A 20121-nucleotide genomic window follows, 5' to 3' on the forward strand; every position below is an offset into this window, starting at 1 on the left:
TGAATACTTTCCGGATGCACTGTAGACAAACAGACAAACAGATTGTTCTTATAGACTTATATATTATTAAAAATTACTCAAATTAAAAATAAAATGATTAATAATTAAGCTGTATTATATAACTTTATTAATTATTAACTTAATAAATGATAGAAACTAAAGTATTAATTTATCTGCCAATGAGATTTTAGGTCTGGTGTCAGGTTATGTTAATAAAATATTCAATATATTTAAATTGATATGTCAAGAGTACAGTTTCCTTTAGCATTTCACAGAAATCAGGAAACAGTCATGGTCTTTTGGGGAAAACCTTGCCCAAAGAAAACAATGGTACCATGGAAACCACGTACTCAACAACACCAACAACAACAACAAAAAAATCAGCTGCCAACCCATCTATTTTTTTCCCATTAAAATGGTCACATGTTTAGACTTCCATTGCTAAATCATGTGTGTTTGCATTATCATCCTTATTTACTGTGTTTCTAAGATTACCTCTGGATCAGTAAAAGATCCCTGACATTTCATACAGTGTTAAGCTAAGGTGAAAAGAGCCATTCGCTGTATTGTCTCCACTCCCTGGGGCCATGACACTTACTCCATGAGGTCTTGTATTAAGATGCCAAGGGTATCCATGTTTAAGTAAGTAGACTAAGAAACCAGCAGGGCATTGTCAACAGCATGTCTTTGAAGGTGCACGATGAGTAGAGTTACAGCAAGTGCCCTCAGGCGGTCGACTATGGGACTTTATTCACAAGGACCGGTCCTGAACAGAGGACACACCAGTCTTCTCTGACCTTATTTCATTCCCATCCCACAAAAGAAAGTGCTCTATAAAAGGACTCTTAGTTCGCAAGAAGATCTCACAGGCAGATGATACCCAAGCCAACCGCAAGCATGAAACAAGGTGCGTACGTGTCCTAGGACGTGTAACTGTGGGATATGCGCTGAGCTCCTGGATGTACTGATTTTGAATATGCTGTTATTTTCTTCCACGAACAGGTTCACGTTCAGCAAACAGCAGGAAATATATTCTCCTCAACATTTTCCTATTCCTCCTGGCTACAAAATTCGATAAAAGCATTCAGTTAACACTGAGCGATTGTGGCTCCGATTACAGACGTCCAGGTATAGTTCTGATTTATAGTTTTGATGAATCACACGGAAGGTGCTTTCAAGCTTGAAATGCTGATTAACAAAAATGGTTGATTTAAATGGGTTTCTTTTGCCTCAAGTAAGACTTCATACCAGTTTTTGTACAACTAATCCGCACGTTTTTGTCACGATAGAGTACACAGACATCTCGGTGGACTGTGGAACGGAATACATCAGTCTGGCCATCAAATTCTGTCCTGTTCTATACACTGGCTACAACGAATCAGAGTTAATCCTCAACAGTGTCATCAATGACCCAGACTGCCAAGGGACCCTCGACACTACCGTCTCACCGCCCGTGACCCGATTTAGGTTCCCGCTTAACTCAACCCTCGCCTGCGGCAGCAATTTTATTGTGAGTAATACACTGAGAGAGAAAAGAAATGAACATATTTTCTTGTAAAACTCTCCAATAACGATTTACGGTTTACTTATAAATTAGAGTCAAGTTTTCAGACACCGTAAAAGTATCACAAATTCATAACTTTTAAAAAATATCTTATTCAAAGTCTATACTAAAGGGCCAATCTTATAGCATCATATACAATTCATTTTTTTACTTTTTTTTTCTTCCACAGACGATCAGAGAAACAGGGACAGGCATATTCTCAGATTTCTCTAACATTGAGACCGTCAACATCAGCGGAGTTGTACGATCGAGTGAAATCACAACAGGCACCGTGACGTATAACGCCGAGCTGAAGTACTACTACTCATGCTCTTATCCTCTGGAGTACCTGATCAACAACACTCAAGTGGATGTGTAAGCACTCGTTTTCTCTCACACTATAGCAAACCAGGTGTAAGATCAGTTTACCTGAGATAAAAGAACAAAAACTCACTGGGAAATAAGAGTCTTGGTGTAATGTTGCTCTAATAACACATTAAATCTAATCGGTCCATTCCTGTTGTTGCCTTAAGGGACAGGGAAACTATACCAGATTGACAATAGAGAGACGCAATGATACACACGTCTAGTCTGTGAGTTGTCAACATTGAGTAATTGTAGGCTCTTTTAAGTAAACTTTAACCTCATTTCGCCTTTTTAAAGGGCGTCCTCCACAATTGCAATAAAAGACAACAATGGCAGTTTCATCAGCACTCTCAATCTTAGACTCTTCAGAGTAAGTCAACCCTTAAACTGGACCATCCATAGAGATTAAGATCAGCTAGAAACAAATGCTAATGATCTGAATATGCTTCATTTCTCAGGACGTAAACTACACCCAGCCTCTCGTCATACCTCCTCTTGGTATTGAGCTGAGGACAAATGTGTTTGTGCAAGTGGAGGCCATCAACTTGACCACCCAGTAAGACTTGTCTCATTGGGTACCATTGTGGCAATAAATCCAGCAGTTTTGCATTGAAGTTGACTATTATTATGTACTTCACAGGTACTTTTTGCTGCTGGACAGATGCTATGCTTCCATTTCCGATGCACCTGCCACCAGAACCTTCTACGACCTCTTTAAGCCGTAAGTTAAATCATAAAAGGAGTATTCTTCATTCTTAACATTCTTAATAATAATGTATATCTTCATTAACCCAAACTACAATCATAATGCAGTATCCTTAGCTTATAGATAAGGTAATATGAATGCTCTGAGATTGAAAGTAAAAGTATTGATGCAATGTAGTATCACCTGGTTCTGTTGTGTTAACCCTTAAAAATGTATTTTGACTAAGGTACAATGATGGTGTACTTTGATCTATATGGTACTGGACAATTACTATAGTCATATATCATGGTGTGTGTACATGGTACGGTCAGATTACACAAAAAAATACTGAGTTTAAAACAACCCAAGTTGGGCTGAAAATGGAACGACCCAGCAATTTGGTTAACCCAGGGTTTGGGTAGTTTTATTTGACTCAATTATTGTTTAACAATTACTGTATTGCTTGCTTAAAATGAACCCAAAGTATGTTGAAAATGAACATGTATTAATATGTTTAATGAATTATTAATAAGTTTAATGAATAATAATGATATAGCTTTTTAATAAATGTTCACCTTTTGATTATTATTGTTGCATCTAGTTATTCTGTTTGATTCTTTCCTTTTGTTTTCAACCTATTTGGGGTTCATTTTAAACTAACCATCATTTTAAAATATAGTTGGGTTAAATAAAACTGCCCGGCATGTTGGACAAACATTTAACAACCGCTGGGTTGAAACAACCCATTCATTAGGTTAAAACCATTTCATTTTTCAACCCAACTTGGGTTGTTTTTAACCCAAACGTTTTTAGAGTGCCAAAACAACATGCCGTTGCACCACGTACAAAAGCCATGTTTGTAAAATGATCAAATCGGTCCGAAAGTGATTGGAGGGCTTGAGACAGACTCATTTGTTTGATCAGATGTGGAATGGGTCTTCTCACTAAAATGCTGGTGAACGGGGAGATGCAGCTCGCTCGGTTCTCCTTCCCTGCCTTCCGCTTTACAGAGCAACAGAACCAGACAGTGTCGACATACTATCTGCACTGCATCACCAGACTGTGTGAAATATCAACCTGCACTTCATTTAGGGTAAACACATACACACCACATACACCATAAACTACACATTTACCTCATTTGTTCTTTGAATTTATATAAGTTAAGTCTAACCAGAATTGGGCTGGATTATATTGTTGGCATCACGCTGTATCAGTTGCACTACATTAATATTTATGCTCCTGGCTGTCAGTGTTACTGTACAGTGTTTTTGCCAAGCTTTGCTATTTTTGTGGGGACATTTGAAGACATTTTGTCCCCGCAAAAATAGCAACACACACATACAGTTCACCTACCCAGACAAATATCGGCTGAGACACTTTTTGAACTCACTAAAATCTATGGCTCTTTCCACAGCAATGTCGCAAACGAAAAAGGAGAGACGAAGTGCCCATCAAGCCTTCTCCAAAGGGAGTCACAGAAAGCACTACCATCACATCACCGGCCATCACCATACGTGCAGAGAACGGTATGTTCCTTCCCCTTTTTGAAAACAAAATCAATCATTAATCTAACACCACCTACACTGCTCTCTGAGAAACTGACTCTATACGTTTTATTCCATTTCAGTGGTGGCAACAAAAGAGGAAGGTAAGCATGAACTGTTTGACGTATATTTGTCTTGGTTAACGTAACTAAATACTAAATTAACCAAGTAAACAGGCAACGATCAAGCGCTCTCTTGCTCTCTGTCTATCACTGTTTTAGACATTATATTCTATTTTTGAAAATATAGCAACTAGATTCTATTCACAGTGAAAATAACATATTTGCTAAGTGATAAGTGAAATAGCATACTAAGTGCAAATAGTGATATAGTCTATTTACACCACGTAAAAGTGATCCTTTGCAATATGTGTTAATAGTAATTAGATGCTATTTATACTTTATTTTTGACAGATACATACTTTTTGCACCTCAGTATTGTTGTAAATTAGCAGGATGCAACAATAACAGAGTGTAAATTATTATATTTATTCAAAGAAGGTGGATGCCGCCTTAATGGGACAATAAAAGCCCTAATTGTTATTAAACATTTCGTAAGGCACTTTATTTCAATTTTTAGAACATTTTCTTCATTTTTATTGAAAATAATTGCCTTTCCGATGTGGTATGGGATGGGAAAAGGGAGAAGAGCAAGCTCGGCAAAAGGTATAAAAAAAGGTATACAATATATAAATACTATTAAATTATGTTATGATACAATATAAATAGCTTTAAATATTCATGAAAAGTTTGGGGTCAGTAAGATTTTCAAAAGAAGTCTCTTAAGCACAGGACACGCATAGAGAAATGTATTCCTGTGATGGCAAAGCTGAAATTTCAGCTTCATTACTCCTGTCTTAATTGTCACACGATCCTTCAGAAATCATTCTAATACACTGATTTGGTGCTTAAGAAACATTTATTATTATCTATGTTGAAAACAGTGCTGCTTCATTTTGATGTGGAAACTGGAAAATTCCAAAACTACATTTATAAATGCCCTTTATGTCACTTTTGATCCATTTACTGCATCCTTGCTGATTTAAGAAAAAAAGTACTGTTCTGTTTTGAACCGTAGTGTATTAGCTATTTTTTGCTTGTAACTCATCCTCATATGTCTTTGCATCTCAGAAGTGTCAATCAGCACGAAAAAGCCTGTGGACTCCTCTGTGGGTCTCGGCATTGCTGTGGGCATCCTGGCATTCGCCTGCATCATGATCGTAGGAATGGGAGCACTTTACTACAAAAGACACTGGCACAACGCACCTATAAAAATGCCCCGGTGAGCTGAGATGCCCTGCTCCTGCTCCCGAGGATCTCCCGTCACTGGTGGCCTGAGCAGGGCTCAGCGTAGAACTGTTTTCAGACAACAACTTGATCTTTCCTGTAATGCTTCTTGGTAAATAATCTTAGCGTGTGGTTTAGCAACAGTGCACTACATCAGCTCTACACATGAAACATGCGTTGAAGTGTAGCTTGGACCTGGGGATAGGTGTTAAAAGCACAACCAAAACAGAGTTCCTTAGCTAGATAAAGCAATATGAATTATCTGGGAGTTGCTGTTTTTCGAATTGAAGTGCATTAAAAGTGAAAGTATTAAATGACCCATTAAATTAATCCAATCCAGTGAGAACACGCTCTGATACCTGTAAAACACAAAAAGGAAGTACATTTGAATGTGTGTGGAGGGTTTGGAAGTGAGAGCGCTCTTTAAGACAGCCCCTAGTTATACTGAATGTGATATATATTAAAGACTATCTTTCTGCTTAACATACTCATGTACAGCCCAAAACATCCTGCATTTACAATGAAACTTGTAAAATGGAAATCAACACTTTTGAACACACACACACACACACACACACACACACACACACACACACACACACACACACACACACACACACACACACACACACACACACACACACACACACACACACACACACACACACAGAGAGTATTATAAATTCCTTCTGCTTGTCCAACTTCATAAATAAAGAAATTGGAATGAAAGCCATTTTGAATGAGAGTGGGCTGAAGGGGAGTGCAGCAATGCGTCGATTTTTAGATCTGAAGTTATGTTCTTGGCTCTGCACTTTGTATCATTATACTTCCTATGGCAGGCTGAGCACTTAAAAGTAGATGTATATATGTGATTCATCCATTAATGCATGCTTCATATGAATAAAGGCTGCTGGTTCAAGAACAAATCACCGTCTCCTCGAGTGCATTCTTATTTACTAGCATGAAATCATGACTTCTGCAGTGGAAACGGAATTAGATTGCCTGAAAATATAATTTGGTCCTTTTGTGTTTGAATTATAACTATTAAGCACACTTCAAAACGGGCCAGAGGTCAAATATTAAGCGCATGGAATGTAGGAAATACAAATTTAAAAGTCTATGAAGTATTTGACCTTATTCAGGGCTTTTCAACCCTGGTCCTTGAGGGCCAACTGTCCTGCAGAGTTTGGCCCTATCCCAAATGGCACACTTCATGTGCACTTTCGGTCTTGTGGACTTACAATGGCCGCTGTGTGCATGTGTCCGTTAAGTCCACGAGACTGAAGGGTGTCCCATTTGTCATTTTAGGTCTCAGAAGGTTCTCTGTTATGCGTCCTCAATGAGCACTTCTGCCGAGTTTACACTGGTGCGGGTTACGCAGTGGACTTCTTCCTCGCAGGCAAAGCGGCATTACATTGTGAAAGTGCGGACTCAGAGGAAGACCGTGAGGGTTTAGGGTGCCATTTGGGACAGGGCCTTTAGCTCCAACCCTTCAAACTCACCTGCCTGTAGCCTTCTAATCCTGAAGAGCTTGATTATCTGGTTCAGGTGTGTTTGATTAGGGTTGGAGCTCAACTCTGCAGTGCTGCGTTCCACTCCACTTTAAGACACACACTTGCAAACTTCCCTAAGCACTTCCCCTTGGGGGAATCCCTGCCGCCATTTTGAAGTGCGTTCCACTTCGTGAAGTGGACAAGGGAAGTTTGTATGGACAGACCCTTGCTCCCTCGATTTTGACCGAGTGAGTGAGTCTACTTCATATGTACACTTCAGGCAGCTTCATATACCACAATGCAACGCGATTGTGACGTCACCACATATCACGTTACGTAAAGGTAAAAAATAAATAATATATCAACTCCATATGTGGATTCCAAGTGATCAGGGGCTTAGGGCGTTCCAGGATAAGTCCATTGCAGGGTTTCCGCCAGTAGTGGGCACTCATGCAACGTAGGCATGACGCACATCCGAGTGAACGAGACGGAGGGAAGTTTGCGAGTGAAGGGCATGATAAAAAAAAACTGGAACGCAGCACAGGACAGTGGGCCTTGAGGACCAGGGTTGAGAATGCCTGACCTAATATACAGAAAATAGGAGCCTAAATAAAGTGGGTCAGTAACCATGGGCCCAGTTTTTCAAAAAATGTAATCAGGATTAAATTGATCCGGATTTAGAAATCCCATGTTTTGCTATCCAGGATCACCTGATCCATCTGACTTTTAAGCCAGTTTTTTAAAGGAACACCCGATTATATCACTGTGATCTAAATACCAAATTTCAGGATTACCAAATCCTGTTTACCAGGGTTTAAAAAAATCACAACTGAATCCACCCTTCTGATGGGATCAGGATAATCCTGTTTTTGGATCAAATAGATCCCAAACTGTGTTCAAAGTTTTGAAAAACCCAAAGGGCAGGTTTGATCCAGATCAAATGTAAAATCGGATTACATGCTCTGATCTTAGTTTGGAATCCCTCTTTTGCTTTTAAAAAAAAAAAAAAAAAAACATTTCCAAGATTTGATCCAATCCATGAACTGAAATCCCACTGGATTACTTTTGAAAAACTGAGCCCTGGATGCCAGCCAAACTTGCCCCCACTCACAACATTTGAGGTGGGAAGTTCGGGCTATGCGTCGCTCAACATACGTCACTTACTCCGTTGCTCTGATTGGTTGTCTGTCCAACTGAGTGCAGAAGCATTTTCTTTCCTGGTTCGGTTGAAACACACACCATAATCACAGCCCAATGGAGCAGTATCAGACTCATACACTGTAAAAAAAAATTCAGGTCTCCAGTTGAATTTTTTTTAGTGACTGATCACATGTAAATTTTTCAGTTGGCCGAATTGAATTTCTGTGAATTAAACTGCAATTAAATCAATTCACAGAATTTCAATTCGGCCAACTGAAAAATTTACATGTGATCAGTCACTCGAACATTTTCAATTGGAGACTTTTTTTTACAGTGTATTACTTAAAGGGGGGGTGAAACACTCAGTTTCAGTCAATCTCATGTCAATCTTGAGTACCTATAGAGTAGTATTGCATCCTTCATATCTCCGAAAAGTCTTTAGTTTTATCATATTTATAAAAGAAATATGGGCTGTACCGAGTCTTTCCGGAAAAAAACCCAGCCCCTGGAGGCGTATCGTGTGGGCGGAGCTAAAAAATGACGAATGCGCACAAAGCGGTGACGTCCTCAAGCGTGGAGAAACCCATCGCTCTCAGCTAATACAGATAATGATCCACAATCAAATCTGAGGCTGAAATAAATTGAACAGGAGAAACGGCAACATCAGAATTCCGTCTCTGTGGTATGGACTGTATTTAGGGGCCTTTGTGTGTCTTTACGCGCAGTTTATGAGGACATGATTCGGTTTATGGACTATTGTATGTGACTAGACCTTAGAGGTAGCAAGCAAAACGGTTTAGCACGTCAGAGTCAGACTAGTGTTATACAGAACAGCAATGGAGTAACCGTTAGCGCATTTGAATGACGAAGCACGCGATCGTGTCGTTTACTGATGTTTACTCATGCGACGGTAGCCAATAGCAGAGACATTTGAAGTTGATTTACTCACCGGCTGCTTCCAAAGCAGGACCGCTCTGTCAAAAACACACTTCTTTGGTATGATTTGGTGAAGTCCTGTGACAGCAGTGACCGTGGAAATCCACTTTGCGACGCGACTGAAGCGATGTTGTGAAGCTTCCCGTCATTTCTGCGTTCAAATCGGTTCAAATGCAGCGCTGCCTTCCCGGAATGCTGTGCTGAAGCGCTGAAGTCGCTCGACGTCACCCATAGGAATAAAGTGGAGCGCGGCGCGTCATAAGTGTTCACGGACGACTGGATCTGCACCTGAGAGAGTGTTTACAGCGTGCATTTCCTCTCTCTCCCTCTAGTCACGCGCGCGCGCACCCTTCCGGGAGAAGAGCCCGTACAGCCCATACAAGGACCTTCCGCTCTATTTAACGTCAAATAGACCCATACTCGAAAAAAACTCGCCGAAACTTGTGAGAAACCGGAAGGAGTATTTTTAACACAGAAATACTCCATCAAACGTCCAACATTAGTTTTTGAAACTTTGTCTATGTTTAGGATGGGAATCCAAGTCTTTAAAGGTGTAAAAAGCTCAGTATGCATGAAACAGCATTTCACCCCCCCTTTAAAGGTGTCATGAACTGGCTTTTTTCATTTTTTTATACTGTTGTCTGAGGTCAACTAATGACGTTTGTGTGTTTTTTACATTCAAAAACATCATAACTAATAAGTAATAGGCTATTTTCTACACTGGTTTTGAGGCTCTCTTGTGAATGCTGGGTTTTGATGGCACTGGAGGCTTGAAAGTAAACGCCCACGGCTAGGATTGGATAAGATTTGCATATTTAATGAGCTTCAGCTCCGCTGTCAGTCCACAAGACGGAGAGGAGAGAATGAGGGAGAAGCGGCAACCAGAATGATTTTCTCGACCACAGGGCTTGTAAACGTCTTTATCAAACAAACACAATGATTTATTTCTCATCCACCCATGATTGATTGGATTATTATTTTTATATTACACATAGCCCGCAAGATCGGATGATATAAGCACGAACCGCGCGCACACACATACACGTTCAGCGCGTGCCGCCCTTTAGATGTCAACTCGAGAGAGAGAGAGAGAGAGAGAGAGAGAGAGAGAGAGAGAGAGAGAGAGAGAGAGAGAGAGAGAGAGAGAGAGAGAGAGAGAGAATAGAAGAACAAGAACGGAATATAATGAGATTCATCGGCCTACCGGGCTTTGCGAGCCCTGGCCCATACGTGTCTGAGTCCAGCGTGCTAAAGGTATGCTCTGTTAGACACGTACACATAAACAAAACGATCTAACAAGGAAGTTTTCAGCTCTGAAACTTAGAGGATATTCTTATATTACCATGACCTTTTATATATCAAAAGCTCAAGGAAAAGTTGATTTCTTAATTCATCACCTCTTTAAATCTGAGTATGACGACGTCAGTCTAGTGGTTCATTCAAATTCATTAAGCAAAAGGGGATTTTTGGGTGTCACTACTGCTAAATTATTATGGAAATGTGAAATGCAACCTGATCACAGTCTAATATCATTTTACTATGACCTGTCAAATGCATAAATGCCTGACCTTCACATTGTCAGGCAACTTTACAGCAGCTCATTTCATTGTTCTCATTGTTAAGGGTCACATTTTCATGCATGACACTTGAAACTGCTCTCACAGCCAAGAAAGAGAAAACTTAACACTGTACTCCTTAAATAACCTACATAAATATCACCAAAAAAACGATCAATCAAATGTGATTGCTCATGCAGATAATACTGTTCTTTCACTCCATTCATTTTATGTGTTTGTTTAGGGGCTGTGTTTGGGACAGACAACTTGTCGAGTCCTCAAGATGCCTAAAGGGGAAAGGACAGATTCTTAGACAGATCCGCCAAGTGCTAACAGAAGTAGGGCACATGATGATTCATACTGTCAGATGTTGAACTAGGCCATCATTTTGTGGCTCTCTTTAAATCTCATTGTTTCTCTTTCACTTTGTTTTGCAAGCATCGCTCGATATTTTAACGCCCTATATACTCACTCACCCGAAAAGGCTGCAGTGGTTTTCTAAAGGAATGCAGCATCAAAATATAATAGATATTTTATTTTTAGGATTTATTAATCCAGTTATTATCTGCATTGTCCCACATATAGCACACACAGCTGCAGTCGCCAGATATGTACTGTATGAAATAGAGTGACAATGTTTGAGAAAGCTCATATCTGCTTATTTCAGTAATTAATATAATGTTAATATCCAAACCAATCTGAACTTCTAAACTAGGTCATGGACAAGAACAGTAGCCAATAAATTTGAATAGACCGAGCACAGTTAACACATCAGAGTAATAAATATGGCAGTAAAAACATGCAATAAATTGAACATACAGTAGAAATATAATCAAAATACATGTCACTTCTGTGAACGTTTCCACTGCATGTAGCAGTAACTTGTATTTTATATTATATAGAAGTTCATATTAAATACAATATACATTTTTATCAATAATTATGATAATTTTGTTCACATATTTTGCTGTGTGCTGTCTTAAGGAGAAGCAAAACTATTTTCCCTGTATATAAAGTAAACCAATTAGCATATTTACATTCACCCACCGACTGTTCTAATTATGATTATATTGTGTGTGAGTGTGTGCAATATTTAACATATTGAAATCAGAATAAAACAATGTAATTTCCATAATTTAATTTAATTTGCCAATACAGTATGTACGATTACAATGCCGCTATTAAAACAAATGCATTGAAGTTCTCTTTGGTTTTAGCAAAGCTCTTCTGATCTTGTTAATGCCAGATTTTCTTATATCTCTTTTGACAACCTAAGCTGAATCCAGTTCAGATTTACCCTCAGAAGCGTTGTGCTTTCATCTCCACCTTTGTTTCAAGCGCTCAAGACAATAGGACGGAATTTCCGATTGAGGAAATCTTATTCATTATTCAAAAGCCCTTCCTGCATCACAGGAGTCATAGCCAGTTATTAATGATATAGAAGGAGTGGGTGAGAGGACTGGAAGAGCAGAGTAATGAAGGAGGCAGAGGAAAGAGGCTGTGCTTTGAACATCACTGCAGGAGCGCTGTAAAAGCTTCAAAGCTCTGCGGCTTGAAGAAGACCTGCAGACCGAACACACATAAGGGCTATAGAGAGCTCTGAGCTCAAACCACACTCAGTAATCCTGTATGCCTCTCTAAAACCTCTTACAACCACGGGATATTCCTCCTGTCTAAAGACCACCAGCAGAGAAATATCCCCAGGTCACGGTCACACCTGTAGACCCACAACTAACAGAACTTTACTGAGAATAAAGAACTTCAATTAGAAAACGCTTCACAATGAAACACTTTCTTCCTGAGGTATAGATTTTAGCGCTGGCAGCCTTTATCTGCAGCTTTGATGGGGTGTCTTTGACTAGCGTTCTAGTTTAGTATCCTCAAAATCATTTCAGAAAACCTTTTTGGAGATGAGTTGAATTGCAAACATCAACAATTTTTCGCTTTTTTTTTTTTTTTTTTTTTTTTTTTTACTTTGAAAAAAGTTGGACTTTTTGCAAACTAGAAAGTTAGGATAAAAATCTTGTAAATGTATTGTATCATCCAATTACCACCATGATTTTTTAAATATATATATATATATATTTATTAAATATACAGCTTTCAGCTCAGTTTCTCTGGTTTTACTATTTATAGGTATGTGTTTGGGTAAAATTAACATTTTGTTTTATTCTATAAACTACTGACAAAATGTTTCCAAAATTCCAAATAATAATATTGTAATTTAGAGCATTTATTTGCCGAAAGCAACAACTGGTCAAAATAACACAAAAGATGCAGTGTTGTCAGACCTCAAATAACGGAAAGGAAATAAGTTCATATTCATTTGTAAACAACACAATACTAATATTTTAACTTAGGAAGAGTTTAGAAATCAATATTTGGTGGAATAACCCTGATTTTGAATCGCAGCTTTCATGTGTCTTGACATGCTCTCCACCAGTCTTTCTCATTGATGTTGGGTGACTTTATGCCACGCCTGGTGCAAAAATTCATGCAGCTCAGATTTATTTGATGGCTTGTGACCATCCATCTTAATCATGATCACATTCCAGAGGTTTTCAATTGGGTTCAGGTCTGGAGATTGAGCTGGCCATGACAGGGTCTTGATCTGATGGTCCTCCATCCACACCTAGATTGACCTGGCTGTGTGGCATGGAGCATTGTTCTTCAAGGACAAACTTGTACGTGGTTTGATTCATGCGTCCTTTTACAAAGACAAATCTGCCCGATTCCAGCCTTGCTGAAGCACACCCAGATCATCACCGAACCTCCACCAAATTTCACAGTGGGTGCGAGACACTGTGGCTTGTAGGCCTCTCCAGGCCTCCGTCTAACCATAGACGACCAGGTGTTGGACAAAGCTGAAAACTGGACTCAGAGAAGATGACCTTACTCCAGTCCTCTACAGTCCAATCCTTATGGTCTCTTGCAAACCTCACCCTGGCTCTTCTTTCCTTTAATTGATGAAGGGCTTATTTCTAGCTTTGCACGACTTCAGCCCTGCCTCTAAGAGGCTGTTTTGAACCGTCCTCGCCGTGCACAGCTGCCTTTTGCCATTCTTTTTGTAGGACACTTGATGTCATCCTACGTTTGTTGAGTGACATTTGAATGAGTTGGCGGTCATTCCGGTCAGTGGAGAGTCGTTTTCGCCCTCTGCCCGTCTGCAGCTTTGTTGTCCCCGATGTCTGCTGCTTGACCTTGTTCTTATAAACCGCTGTCTTTGAAATTTTAACGATTGAAGCAACCAGACACTCACTGTATCCCTCTGCTAGTAAAGCCAGAATAAACCCTTGTTTTACTCACACTAAACTTTCCTTTTCAACTTTTTTGGCATGGTCAAGTCTATCTATCTATCTATCTATCTATCTATCTATCTATCTATCTATCTATCTATCTATCTATCTATCTATCTATCTATCTATCTATCTATCTATCTATCTATCTATCTATCTATCTATCTATCTATCTATCTATCTATCTATCTATCTATCTATCTATCTATCTATCTATCTATCTATCGTGAACTAAATATATACTAAATATATACAACCAAAATAAAATTAGAATATGTAAATATAATAAAATGTATGAAAAAATGAAAAATAGTTACATTTTCTTTAGTAGTCCTTATCTTTCTAGTTGATGCCCTTTCTATTGCCACTACACATCCTGTCAATATATTGCGATAAGCATTGTTGTCACCAAGCCGATTATAACGGATCTATAATAATTTCCTTGGGACTCTGATTAATGGTCTGCAGGTACGGTGAGATAGTTCTGGGTTCAGCTCATGTGGGATCTCTCCTATCAGAGCTCATCAGTGTGGTCAGCCTCTCGTGAAAGAACAGACTTCATTCTAGAGCGTGATTGAAGAGAGAGAGAGATAGAGAGAATTCAAGACAAGGTAGACTGAAGCTCTGTGAGCAGAAAAGCTTCATGTGATTACTTCTGTTCTGCTTCAGAGACAGCAGCCATCATCTCATACGCACACACACTTTTAGACTGTGTGCTCTATTGAGAAAGCATCTATGACAGATCGCAATAAAGGTGTAGACGACATTTTTAAATGAATCATATTTCACCTATTGCCCATAAATGCTGCAGCTTTCCTACCCGTGACTGAAACATTGCCAGGTTCGCAGAACAAATAATGTGTTCTTATCACTCCCTCCTTGTTCAAATCTGTCTGTTTTTGTTCGTGCCCTTATTTCATGCTGGTCAATCAAAGTTGAATGGCGTAGCTCATGAACGGTATAGGTCTGGAGATTGGATTGAATCTAAACATGATTCCTAAACCTGGAGCTGAGCAACAGAATCAGATCCAATTGTCTTTTTCTGTCCACTCTGTCTTGAATTTTCTACTTTCAGCTTCGAGCACAGCTCAGGAATGAGTAGTTTTCTCAACTCTTTCTCCAAATGCCCTTGATGAACCAAAGGTGATGTGTGAAATATTAATGTGGCCGTAATTATGATGTCTGAACAGTAGAGGGCAGACATGTCCCTCTGCAGCAGAGAGAGAGAGAGAGAGAGAGAGAGAGAGAGAGAGAGAGAGAGAGAGAGAGAGAGAGAGAGAGAGAGAGAGAGAGAGAGAGAGAGAGAGAGAGAGAGAGAGAGAGAGACTATAACTGATAAAAGTAGTAAATATAACAATCACGCTCGGCCTTGCTTGGGTAGTGAGACATAAACCCTATTAGCAACATACTATTTCCATTGTTCCCCTGATAAGATTTAATATCAGATGATGCAGAGAATCACACTTTTTTTTCTGTCGCTATTACACTGTTTACAGAATTATGGACCAACTCATATGACCGACTCAACCTCAAAAAACAACCCTGTCATCATTTACTTAACACCATGTTGATCCAAAAGCTAAATGTCTTTCATGAAATTGCAAGGTATTGTTTTTTGTTTTGTCTCATTAGGAGTTTACTGTCAGTTAAGGAAAATGAAAGAATCAAAATATGAAGCCGGAAGAAATCTATTATTTATTCTTACTGTGCTCATTAAGTCTTTTTGTCTTTTCCACGCACCTTGTTGGTTTTGTGAAGTTGCATCAGAATAGACTCCTGAGAATAACATCTTTAAAGGAACTGTATGTAAGAAATGTATTTCACTGAATCATAAAATGGCCATCATATGTCACCAGACATTAAGAAATCATGTTAATTTCAAATACTTATATCACTGATAACAGTAGTCCGGCCAGGATATTGTCATTTAAAAGTTGTTGTTGCAGCCCTCAACTGATGTTGATGTTGACATGTTGTGTTTTGGCCTGAAGCTCCGCCCTCCGCCCTATCGACCAATCACGAAGTCAGTAGTGTTTGGGCATCCGGGTTGCCAGATCTGCTCCAGTTACCACTGCTGCAGCTACAAATGTTCCTGCTGGATCCTGCAGCCAATCTGGCAACCTCGAGTCAGGGGGATGGGGAGAGGGATTGCAGTACCAGTTTTGGCCACAATCTTACATACACTTCCTTTAAACAACATGTGGGTCCGTTTTTATACTGTTGTCTGAGCTCAACTAATGATGTTTGTGTGTTTTTTACATTCAAAAACATCATAGCTAATAAGTAATAGGCTATTTTCTACACTGGTTTTGAGGCTCTCTCCTGAACGCTGGGTTCTGATGGGCCTTGACGCACTGGAGACTTGAAAGTAAACGCCACAGCAAGGATTGGATAAGATTTGCATATTTAATGAGCTTCAGCTCCTGTCATATCTATTCCCCTGTCAGTTCAGTTCACACGAGGGAGGGGTTGTTTTGAAAGCGGCTTACGTCTTTATAAAAAAAACAATGATTTATTTCTCATCCACCCGCGATTGATTGGACTATTATTTATTACATGGTCTGCCCAATCGGTCGAAATAAGCGTGAACTGCGCGCACACACACACACACACACACACACACACACACACACACACACACACACACACACACACACACACACACACACACACACACACACACACACACACACACACACACACACACACACACACACACACACACACACACACACACACACACACACAAATATGTCAAGTCAAGAGAGAAAGAATAGCGCAGCACAAGAAAGGGATATTATAAGACTCCTCGGAAAACACACATCCCCGGGACGCTGGGCTATGTAAGCCCTGGCCCATATCAATCTGAGTCCATCGTGCTAAAGGTATGCTCTGTTAGACATGTACACATAAGCAAAACGATCTATAACAATGCAATACTATTACATATAAAAAACACGTTTTGCTTACATAAGTGTGTGGCACCATTCCTCCTGTTGGATCCAATATAAAAGAAATAGTGTTGTGTTTTAATATCAAATGTCTGCAAATCCAGCATCGACCTGAGATTTGTTTACAATTGATTCCGCAGTGAAATGAATCGAACACCATGCTTCCCCACATCAGCTTGAACTTCATTAAAAATAAAGTTCAGCCACAGATTCCTAATATTAGGATCAGAAGGAAGCTTATGCAGTGACTGTGTTCTTCCACAACCAGGAATAGTGCAATATCTTGCTATATTCTTCGGCATGTTAATTGCTGCTGGCTAGCGCAATCCGAACAGCTCCATAAGTCAGTGAGCGGGGCTACTGAATTAGACATGCTTGTTATTCTGTAGAGGCGGTGTTTCGTCAGTCGATGACGTCAAGATGTGAACACGATCGTTTTCTCTGAAACTTACAGGATATTATTATATTACAATGACCTTTTATACATCAAAAGCTCAAGGGAAAGTTGGTTTCTCAATTCATCACCCCTTTAAAGAACATTAAACACATCTCGCGGACATCCTGTAGAATTCAACTAATCAGGATGACGACTTCGAAACTCCTTTAGTGTTTCCAAAAAAGTGTGCCATATGCGTCAGACGTTCAGCTCAAAGAGTCTGGTTCAACCAAAGGTCCGTGGGTGTGACGTCTGAGGCGGAGACTAAATGGCAACAAACACAGACAGTTCTAACACACTGATCCAACAAAACCTGACAAAGTGTTATCATCATAGTTTAACAAGTCAATGTTTCCCGAAACCATCGCTCCAACAAAAATTCACAAACACAAACATTGCCCTAAAAAAAAAAATCCTCCCTGCACCACTATTGCAGCATCACCTCTTTTCTCACAGTATCTAAATGTTTCGATAAAGGATTCTGTCTCTCTGAAGAGTAGTCTCTATCTTTCAGAGAGCACACTCTGCTCTGATTACCAAAGCCCATAGGCTTCCTCAGCACTTTATACACGATGATACGAATAGTAATGATGGCGTAATTCTTACCTTATCAGTCTCATTCTTTGGAAGTTTAACTCTCCCCTTTGTCCCTTTAACTCTCTCCTCTGTCCCTATTTAACTGACGATGATTTTGCCAATTTCTTCACTGATATTAGAACAACCAGCAGCAATCAGTTCTCAGCTCTACACACACAGGAACTACCAACCACATCCACGGCCAGACATCTCTCATCCTTCTCTACACTCCCCGAGGCAGAATTATCTAAACTTCTCCTCTCCAGCCATCCTAGGTCCTATCCCCTCACATCTTCTACAAGCCATTTCTTCTACTTTTACCAGCACTCATCATCAACACGTCTCTTTGTACTGGCATTTTTCCTACCGCATTCAAGCAGGCTCGGGTAACCCCACTGCTTAAAAAAACCCAGATTTAACACATCACTTGTAGATAGTTACAGACCTGTCTCTTTCCTGCCATACATAGCAAAAATAATTGAATGAGTTGCTTTCAACCAGGCTTCATCTTTCCTCTTACAGTATAACCAGCTGGACGTCAAGTGGCCACTCAACCGAGACTGCATTACTGTCGGTCACTGAAGGACTGCGAGAGTTGATTTCAAATCATCAGTTCTCGTCCTCCTGGATCTATCTGCTGCTTTTGACACTGTGAATCATCAGATTCTTCTGTCCACCCTCTCATTACTGGGCATCACAGGAATTCCACTCCAGTGGTTTGAGTCCTATCTCACAGGATCTTTCAGGGTTGCCTGGAGAGGGGAGAAGTCCAAGGCACATCAACTGACCACGGGGTTCCTCAGGGCTCAGTTCTTGGACCTCTCCTCTTCTCCATTTACACTACATCACTGGGACCCATCATACAGACACATGGCTTCTCCTACCATTGCTACATTGCATCCAGAAAGTATTCACAGTGCTTTGCTTTTTCCAAATTTTGTTATGTTACAGTCTTATTCAAATATTTATTGAATTATTTTATCATTATTTTTTTCCCTTAATTCTACAAACAATAACCCATACTGTCATTGTGAAATTAGTTTGTTTGAAATCTTTGCAAATTGAAAAAAATAAATAAAAATAAAATAAAATCACAAGTACATAGTGATTCACAGCCTTTGCTCAATAATTTGCTGAAGGACAATTATTTTTTGAGTATGATGCTACAAGCATAACACACCTATTTTTAGGCAGTTTCTCTCATTTTTCTCTGCAGGACCTCTCCATCATGTTGGATGGAGAGCGTCAGTGCACAGTCATTTTCAGATCTCTCTAAAGATGTTCAGTCGGGTTCAAGTCTTTGCTCTGGCTGGGCCACTCAAGGACATTCACAGAGATGTCCTTTGTTATCTTGGCTGTGTGCTTATGGTCGTTGTCCTGTTGGAAGATGAAACTTCGCCCCAGTCTGAGGTCTAGAGTGCTTTCGAACAGGTTTTCATCAAGGATGTCTCTGTTCATTCCTGCATTCATCTTTCCCTCAATCCTGGCTAGTCTTCCTGCTGCTGAAAAACATCTTCACAGCAGGATGCTGCCACCACCATGCTTCATTGTAGGTATGGTATTGTCCAGGTGATGAGCAGTGCCTAGTTTACTCCAGACATGACTTCCCAAATCATGTCCAATCAACTGAATTTACCACAGATGGACTCCAAAACAAATGTACAAAGATTTTAAACAGGCTTCTTTCACATTGTCATTATGGGGCATTGTTTGTACAATTGAGGAAAACAATCAGAATTTAATCCATTTTGGAATAAGGCTACAGCATAAAATTGGAAATTTGGAAAAAGGGAAGCACTGTGAATACTTTCCGGATGCACTATAGTTCGATTCGTTTGGGCATATATGAACACGACAATCGTGCTCGCATCTGCACCATAACAATCATTCTGAGATCGGCTAAGAGACTCAACAGACCAATGAACCAAGCAGAATCATAAGTCATAATAGCAAATGTGTTGTATAAAAAGCAGCAGAGTCTGATTCTTTGAGTGAGCACAATAATCGCAGCTGAAAAACAAGGAGCGCCTCTTTGTCTTAAAATGTTGTGTAATATTTCTTTTCCATGTATTGCATGAATGCTGTCCTGACTATATAATGTGGGATTGAAGGCTACATTTATTTGTATTTGTATTGTGTTTGAGTGTCTGTCGACAGTTACAAATAAGCCACAATAAGCTTGTGGCGCGAACTTGTCAATCATCATGATGGATGATGCAGAGGAAACTAAGAACCGACAAATAAGAGGACAGTTTTAATTGCACATGACTTGCATAAACACAATTTGGTACACTTTGAAATTTTGCATTG

At 39.7% G+C, this 20121-nt stretch overlaps 1 protein-coding gene across 1 annotated transcript; it reads left to right on the top strand.

The window, feature by feature from the left end:
- The first annotated feature begins 768 nt into the window (after positions 1-768).
- On the top strand, positions 769-19087 carry si:ch211-103f14.3 (zona pellucida-like domain-containing protein 1). The gene is made up of 13 exons (XM_067434218.1): positions 769-907; positions 1003-1128; positions 1290-1510; positions 1734-1918; positions 2207-2279; positions 2368-2465; positions 2550-2630; positions 3519-3687; positions 4012-4123; positions 4225-4245; positions 5272-5422; positions 6736-6871; positions 19028-19087. The coding sequence occupies exons 1-13, from the start codon at positions 874-876 to the stop codon at positions 19085-19087; spliced, it is 1467 nt and encodes a 488-aa protein (XP_067290319.1). The 5' UTR covers positions 769-873.
- Positions 19088-20121: the final 1034 nt, after the last annotated feature.

Source organism: Pseudorasbora parva, chromosome 23 (assembly GCF_024679245.1).
Source record: "Pseudorasbora parva isolate DD20220531a chromosome 23, ASM2467924v1, whole genome shotgun sequence".
NCBI lineage: Eukaryota > Metazoa > Chordata > Actinopteri > Cypriniformes > Gobionidae > Pseudorasbora > Pseudorasbora parva.